The sequence below is a fragment of the Lactuca saligna genome, chromosome 6 (genome assembly GCF_052625555.1).
Source record: "Lactuca saligna cultivar CGN05327 chromosome 6, ASM5262555v1, whole genome shotgun sequence".
In the NCBI taxonomy this organism is placed as follows: Eukaryota; Viridiplantae; Streptophyta; class Magnoliopsida; order Asterales; family Asteraceae; genus Lactuca; species Lactuca saligna.
Genome location: NC_136422.1, coordinates 23,200,686 through 23,209,346, shown reverse-complemented (window position 1 = coordinate 23,209,346; position 8,661 = coordinate 23,200,686). Strand labels below are relative to the sequence as shown.

At 40.9% G+C, this 8,661-nt stretch overlaps 1 protein-coding gene across 1 annotated transcript; it reads left to right on the top strand.

Annotated features, from left to right (window-relative positions):
* Positions 1-6,645: 6,645 nt before the first annotated feature.
* LOC145002380 (uncharacterized) lies at positions 6,646-7,158 on the top strand. Its single transcript, XM_078961667.1, has 2 exons — positions 6,646-6,748; positions 6,818-7,158. The coding sequence occupies exons 1-2, from the start codon at positions 6,646-6,648 to the stop codon at positions 7,156-7,158; spliced, it is 444 nt and encodes a 147-aa protein (XP_078817793.1).
* The last annotated feature ends 1,503 nt before the right edge of the window (positions 7,159-8,661 follow it).

The following is an 8,661-nucleotide window of genomic DNA, read 5'->3' as shown; positions in this document are numbered from 1 at the left end:
TGTCATTATACTAAAACGATAATTTTATTTTAGGGTGGCACAAATCTTTTTGGAAAGGGTGCCCTTGTTTCTATTGTCTTTCTATAATTAGTAAACTTATACATACATGTAGAATGACACATACTTTATGTTTGTATTGAATGAGTGGTATTTTTGCACCTAACAAAGTGCACACATGAAAGTCTCACTTCTAACATTTCTTTATTGAACCAAAAGTCTATTAAGTTTCATTGTCACCCCTCCTTTTCATGGAAGTTTGACATGTGGCGTTTTTAGTTATATAGGTTCCAAAAATACATAATATTTATTAAAGAGATTAATGTTTGCATATGATGGTCACATGTATTGTTAGAATATGGTTACATGAGTGTTATGTATAAACTTATTTACTCTTTTTACTAATAAATTCATAAGATGGTAAATAAAGGGCTTTTTTTAAGTTGTTTTTCTTTTCCTTATTCACGTTCATTGTATTCTTTTTAAGAAGATTTATGTAGATGAAGAAACAACTGGGGATGATTCTCAACTCAACATAACGTTTCAATTTTAATACCTCTTACTATATATTTGTTCTTAAATAACTAATTCCGTAATATCCATCAACCGTGGTTATAGTTTGTCAATGTAGAAGACCGTCAGATGAAAATAATTATTGATATGATTGTAAGAACCTGATAATTTGGTGTTCTCCTCAAACACAGTTGGTTTTGAGATGTAATTATAAAATAGACCAAGTGTTTGGCTCTCTACATCTGTACTACAAGAGTTTTAATTCCAATATAAATTGAGTTTTTATGCATATTGTGTCATTATATCAGTCATCTAGTAAGCTCGATTTCTTACATGATATCATGAAATAAGATGTGATAACTTGGGGTTTGTTTTTTGTTTTTTTGTTTTTTTGTTTTTTTTTTGAACGGTTGGATCATATTATATTTGGGCTTAATGCACTTAAATTTATGATTTTTCTTGGCAAAAAACTTATTATTTAAACATCAGGAAATTTCTACATATTTATTTTGTCAACATCTTTTCCCTTCTAGACTCAGCCTAGGAATTTTGGTCACGTTGTTTTTGTTGTTCTAATAATACTCCTTTGGTAGCATATCAGAGTGCGTACACATGACCAACCTTTCCGAGTTTCTTGTTAAGAATCATCTTGTTGTGTTTGTTAGGTTTTGAGGAGAAGAAGGTTTATGAAATCGACAAGTAGTATGAGAATAATCCTTAAGGAATATGTTTTGTAGTTTTGTATCAAGGCACTACTGATACGACACCATGAACCAGAGTTTTGTAGAATTAGTATTGAAACGCCGACGATTTTGGCTAGACGATTAATATATAATAAGAAATAAAACGAATTTTTGATAGAAGATTATTTATGGTAAATAATCTTATTTAAAGTTATAGTATATGTGACAAAGATTTCATACATTAAAAGAACTCAAAAATCTGATTTCATATGAAGAAGTTATGCGTTTTCGAAGTTTCGTTTTTAAACCGATACAACTATGCGCGTCGTAAAATGCAGATTTTAGATGGGTGGGTTATTAGCCTAAGCAAAAAAAAAAAAAGTCGTAGTATTCGCTAAAGCAAATTCACCTATATATACAGAACGTCTAAATCTGACTTTGTAAGAAGAATTTACGATTTTTCAAAGTTTTATCGCAGCAGTGTGCAACACTGGTATCGAAATTTAGACCGGTTATCAAAACAATCTTAACGGGAATCAAAGATCTCGTTAATAGGAGTCCATCGATATAAAGATAGTCGAGAACAGACGTCGCACAAGAGAGTTGTGAATTTTTTAACGGATTTTAACAGTCTAAATCTGTTAAAAATATAACTTTAAAAATATGTTGAGAACGTGTACATATATAAAATATGTTGAAAACGGAGCTCAAATGAAGAATATATGAATTTTTGAAGAAAATAGAATTTTTCGCGCACCGCCGCGCACACACAAGAGGCGTGGCGCCCTTCTGACCCACCATAGGATTTCGGCACGTGTCACCACTCGAAAACTGCCATGTCACCTGATCTGACCATTTACGCAGTACGCTCTGACCATTTATGCGATGCACACTCCGAATTTGGCTTTATATAGCTGCGAGTTTCAGCCAATTTCTCACACACTTTTCTTTGATTCTCTCTGGAAGTACTTTCTAGCTTTTAGCCCTTTACTCCCACGTTTTCGACCACTTCGGCAAAGCCCTACGGCGTCAGATAGCTTGTGAATAGAAGCTTCGAGATCATATTTCTGCCCACATAATTCCCATTTTTCGATAAAAGCTCTATAAGTTAAGCTACACTTATTTTATTCAAATGAAACTTTTAATTATAGTTATAGTCGTTATTATGAACCTATAATTAAGATTTATCAGTAATACCACGTCATTTTAACTGATTGATCTACTTACAGGGATGATGTCTAGGTTGGATTTAGTGAGGTGTTTAAAGTTGGATTTCCATACAATATACTATATATACCAAACGGATTCTACCTCAGATATGATCATACCTGGTTGTTCCTTACCTGATACATCTTAATGTAGACATTGGGGTTAGTAAGGAATCTAGACTATCATTAATCGCCATTAATATAAGACTAAGACTTAGTGGTATGAGCCGACATCACGTTAGGAGAAAGGCTAAACTACTAAGGTGAAGTTCTTGCCCAAATTCCGAGACATGCACTTTTATCAAGTGGGGCATAGTTACTTTCATCTTACATATAGATATAAAGTATTTAGATAATTAAATGTTATAAGTGCTTAGGTGCAAAGATGATATATAATAGATGAAATATTATAAAGATAAATTTTAGATGACTTATCTCATATATGTATTTTCAAGAATATAATACATTGGGTAATGAAGGGAAATGAGAAGATTGGGGAGAGCTAAGATGCCATAGTATGATGAGAAATGAAGTTAATAAGATGTCATATTACGATGAATGATGAAAAGGACAATAGGAGGCCACAACTTTAATAATACTAGTGTACTAACGAGGTAGAAATGGTACTAGTGTATTAACGATGTAGGAATGGTATTGTAATACCTGTCCCGGGTATTACTTGGTTCATTTAATTTTTAGGGTTCTAGGTGTGGACTCAGCGAGTTAGGAGTCCAACTCGTCGAGTAGAGGAATGATTTATGCATGCGGGAACAACATCTACTCGATGATTCGGAAGTCCCGACTCGGCGAGTAGGAGCTGTAAAGAGAAAACCCTAATTTGAGGGTATGCACCCTATATAAGGATCATAACCTGCCCCTTGTGTCCTCCCTGAGCGCTTTACTACCGAGAGAAAACTGTTTTCGGCCGTTAAGCTCCTTGAGTGAGAGTAAGAGCTTGGTTTAACAAACTTTGGTGCATTGGAGACCGAATTTAGAAGAAGGAACAAGAAGGGAAGTAGTAGATCTGACATTTACACTGCATTGGTCACCATTTTAAGGTAAAAGGTCATTACCTTGAGCTGTAGATTTTTAGATCTCTTCTCTTTCAAGTGTATGACCATTTTGGGGCAAAATGGAGTCCAAACTCAGATCGGAACCTATCACAAGGATATGATTCCAGATCTGGACCCGTTTAGGTTCCCAATGAAATAAAGTTGCTCACTTTGTGTAGTCTAACCACTTTCCATGCACACAAACCTTGAAAAGAGCCTAGTTTTGAAGATATAGCATTGGGAGACTTTGCATGCACGTAAAGCTTGCAACTTTACGTGGTATTCGCACAAAGAGAGCTTGGATCTAGAGTTTGGGACCTTAGATCCCACTGAAAAGGACTGAACATGAGAGGACTGAAGGATCTCATCGAGTTTCTCATCTGACTCGGCGAATCAAGAGGGGTTTTCCTGTTTTCGGGATCCATGGCATTTTCAGTGCAGAACTCGATGTTCGGCCATATGAGTTTTCAGCCTGATTAGGGCTTTCGGATGAATGGATTTTCGGTTCAGGGTTCAAGATTTTTCGGGGGACTCGGCGAGTTACACAGGTAACTCGGTGAGTGGATGGATTACTTAGAGAACTCGGCAAGTTATTGGATGCACTCGCCGAGTAGAGGTTAACATGGACTGTTGACCAGGGTTGACTTTAAGGGTGTCTATGGGATTTGACGAGTTATTTATATGATGATTATAGGTGGTTGATTTGGGGCAGCACGTGGGGATTAACTAATCTGAACCCGTCAAATTCTACATTCAAGAGAGGCGAGTCTTCTCACCATACCAATTTGTCTAAGGCACTAAGGATGGCCCGTTTTATGATACTTGGTGTGTGTGGCATACTTATGTATTGATACGTGGTAGAGATAGCTTCTATAGCTAATGGTAGAGATAGCTTTTATAGCTACTAGTAGAGATAGCTTATACAACTAATGGTAGAGATAGCTTTTATAGCTAATGGTTGAGATAGCCTTTACAACTAATGGTAGAGATAGCCTTTATTGCCTATGGTAGAGATAACTTTAGAGATAGCTTTTATAGCTAATATGATACGTGTTATGTGGCTTGTGTGTGTGTGTGTGTGGGGGGGGGGGGGGTATGCTCTTGGGAACTCACTAAGCGTTAGCTTACAGTTTGTGGATTTGTGCAGGTGCATCTGAGCCTAAGATCAAGGGCAAAGCTTGATGGCGCGACGTGTACTCTCTCTCTCTCTCTCTCTCTCCCTCTCTCTCTCTTTCTCACACACACACACTCTCTCTCTCTCTCTCAGGCATTTTATAGGACACTCTGATGATTTGAAATGAATTGTAATGGTTATGAATTTTGGAAACAATTGTAATTGGAAACCCCATGGTTTGTGAAATATTTTGGTTAATTAAAAATGAAAATTTTCTTTTAAAGATTTAGATTGTTACAAGTTGGTATCAGAGTCTTGGTTTGAGCGATTCAGGCACGCCCTCGGGTGTGTCGGGACTCAAACTAAGGAAATGGTAAAGTTTTTTTTTTCAAAAATTAAAATGAAAGTTGACACTTTTAAAGAATGGGAAAGAGGAGAGTACATTGCGTGTGGCCGACCGATCCAAGTAAGTAGTTCCCAAGTATGTTAACCATGTTGTACTGATACTGAGATATGATAATCGTATGGATCTTGCTATGTGTATGCTCTTAAAATTGTATATGGTTAGGAGCTTATAGCCTTAGAATGATTGATTTGGCCTTATTTCCTATTTCTCGTTTAGTTGTGGTCCTAGGGTAGAATCTATAATTTGAAAGTCTATTTGATCCTTTTCTGTGTATATTTTGCATGTATAAAGGCGACCTGTTATGATTGGTGGTATGGATATGGGTAGAGCAAATCTTAGGATCGCCTAGGATTTGAGGTACGCGATAGTTTGTGGGACATGATTTGTTTTGGGATGAATCGGAGTTATCAGATGGAACCTTGGGGAAGGTACAGTTAGGTGTGGAAGGTAGTATTGGGCCTGTACCACTGAAAGCACAAGTCATGTACCCAAACCAATGTTAGACCTAGGAGCTCTGAGGAGGACCGATGTGGAGAGATCCCCCTTTTCGGGTATCCTGATCATTATGGTTTATGACATTGTAGTCCAGTATGGTGGTTACATGATTTGGAGCGGGGGGATCAGGATTGGGATCTGGATCCGGAGCTGGATCAGGTGACACTACCGAGGTCATCAATGCGAGGCTACGCGAGCTCATTGCAACCGAGGTTACTAGGGGCATACTTGATGCTACCCCAGTTATCTTTGGGATGGTCAAGGAGCGCATGATGGAGATTATGGAGGAGCGGCTCAGGGCTTTCAGAGCCGAGATTGTTGTAGTCCAGGTTGGGGCCCGAACTCCTTCATTACGGAAGTTCAAGGCATGTGGAGCACCACAGTTTTTGGGGTCAGGGACCCCATTGTTAGCCGACACTAGGTGGTGGATATCAAGAATGCCCAGCACACGCGTTCTTGATTGGATGCGGAAAAAGTGGCTTCTTGTATGTTGAGAGATAGAACCCGAGATTAGTGGGGCGAGGTTACTAGCCAGGTGGGAGCAGTCAGTGTGGATGAGATGTCATGGGTTGAGTTCGTTCAGAGATTTGATTTGGAGTTTGCACCATCCATTGAGGTGCAACGGATGGTTAGGAAGTTTCAGGAGCTCCAGCAGACCACCGAGACTATGGAAGAGATCACCGCCAATTTTCGTGAAAGAGCATTGTTGATCCCCCAGTATGCTACTAATGAGGATATGAGGATGACTTGGTATCATTCCATGTTGAGGGATGATATCCAGGAGTTCGTGAGCTTCACAAGGTGCAAAACCCTGAATGAAATGGTGGAGAAGGCCCATAAGCGGGAGATGGAGTTGGAATTCTACACCAAGCAGAAGCCTGAGCATGCACAGACAACAGTAGGTCATGCTAAAAATCCTAAGGCCTCAGATTCATCTAGCAGGGTCCTGCAGGGATGGGGTTGGTGTGCCAAGTGCGGCAGGTCACATAGTTGAGCTTGTCAGTTAGCAGGCTCGGGATGCTATGCATGTGGCCAGTAGGTCCACTTGAGCGGGGAGTGCCCCAAGAAAGCCTTGATTTGCTTTCATTGCAACCAGACTGGCCATAAGCGGGCCAATTGCCTAAGGTTACAGGGAGGGGGATGAGTAGTGGTAGCGCCTGCACCTTCCATGATGAGGATGACCGATGGCCGCCCTGTTCAGGCGGATGCTCCAGCGGTGAAGAGCCGCACATTTCAGTTGACTACCGAGGAGGCTCGTGCACCACCAAACATTATGGCTGGTACGTATTTGAATCTCCCTGCTCTAGATTTATTTTTGTTGTTTATGTATGTGTTGTGCTTATGTATAGGGACCTTTTTGGTCAATGGTATGTCTACTCACGTTTTGTTTGGTTCGGGAGCTACCCGATTGTTTGTGTCTCTTGCGCTTAGCAAGAATTTTCAGGATGCGTTAGGAACTTTGGATTCCCCGCTTGAGGTAGAGATTGCTGAAGACCGCACCGTGAGTACAGCAAGGGTGTATCGGGACTGTGTACTGAATATTCTTGGAGAGAGGTTTCAGGTTGATCTAGTCCCGATACCATTACCAGGGATGAAGGTGATTATCGGAATGGACTGGTTGGGGGCCAATGCGACCATGATCAATTGCGAGACCCAGTTGGTGAGGGTTCGAACCCCAAGTGGGGGATAACTAGTTATTCATGGTGACAGGGCCTTGTAGGGACCGACCCTTTGTTCAGTTGCAAGAGCTAGGAGATTTTTGTAGCAGGGTTTTATAGGATATCTGGCATATATCTTGGATATGAGGGTTGAGACCACGATAGAAGTGGGCAGTGTGTCGGTCATACAAGAGTTTTGGGATGTCTCTCCCGAGGAGTTGCTGGGGGTGCCTCCGGAGAAACAAGTGGAGTTTCGTATTGAATTGATGTTGGGTGCCGCTCTAATTGCAAAGGCATCGTACCGGCTAGTACCACCCAAGATGCAGGATCTATCTACGCAGCTCCAAGAATTGTTAGACCGAGGGTTTATCCGTCCTAGTGGTTCCCCATGGGTAGCTCCAATCCTTTTCGTAAAAAAGAATGATGGATCGTACAGGATATGCATTGACTAACGAGAACTGAACAAACTAACGGTGAAGAACTGTTATTCGTTACCAAGGATCGATGATTTTTTCGATCAACTGCAGGGCGCATCTTGGTTTTCCAAGATTGATCTTGGATCAGGATACCATCAGATGAAGATTCGGGATGAGGATATACCAAAGACAACTTTCAGGACTCGGTATGGGCACTATGAGTTTCTGGTGATGCCATTTCTCACCAATGCCCCAACAACATTCACGGACCTCATGAATAGAGTGTGTAGATCGATGTTGGATTGGTCGGTGTCCGTGTTTATCGATGATATCTTTGTCTATTCTAAGACCAAGGAGCAACATGAGTAGCATCTGAGAGAGGTATTGGAGACCCTGAGGAGAGAAGTTGTATGTCAAGTTCTCCAAGTGTGATTCTTGGCTGCGAGATGTACAGTTTTTTGGGGCACATCATCAACCAGGAGGGCATTTTGGTTGATCCAACCAAGGTTGAGGCAGTGATGCCGTGGGAAGTACCGAATAATGCATCTGAGATCTATAGCTTCCTAGGTTTAGCGGACTATTATCGGAGATTTATCCATTATTTTTCCAAGATTGTTGTGCCATTGACCCGCTTGACCAAGACGAATGTGACATTTCGGTGGGGCACAAATCAGCAGTCGGCTTTTGAGACCCTGAGACGGAGGTTATGCGAGGCTCCAAATTAGTACTACACGAGTGACACATCAATTTTAGGGTTAGGCGTGGTAGTGATGCATAGGGGGTACACGATAGCTTACGCCTCGAGGCAGTTGAAGCCTCATGAGGTGAATTACCCCACTCACGATGTAGAATTGGGGGCAATAGTGTTCGCCCTCAAGATCTGGAGGCACTACTTGTATCGAGTGCGGTGCACGATCTATACTGATCACAAAAGTTTGAAGTACTTGATGGATCAACATAACCTCAACATGTGGCAGAGGAGGTGGCTAGATGTACTGAAGGATTATGATTGTGAGATCTTGTACCATCCAGGGAAGGCCAACGTGGTGGCCGATGGTTTGAGCCGCAAGGCGGCGGGTTCCCCGATGGGGAGTGTTTATTTGAGGATGAGGATGATCT

Excerpts from the sequence above, each read along its gene's own strand:
- LOC145002380 (XM_078961667.1), top strand. The coding sequence starts at position 6,646 with ATGACCGATGGCCGCCCTGTTCAGGCGGATGCTCCAGCGGTGAAGAGC. Across the intron at positions 6,749-6,817 it reads ACCACCAAACATTATGGCTG|GGACCTTTTTGGTCAATGGT; the intron begins GTACGTATTTGA and ends GCTTATGTATAG.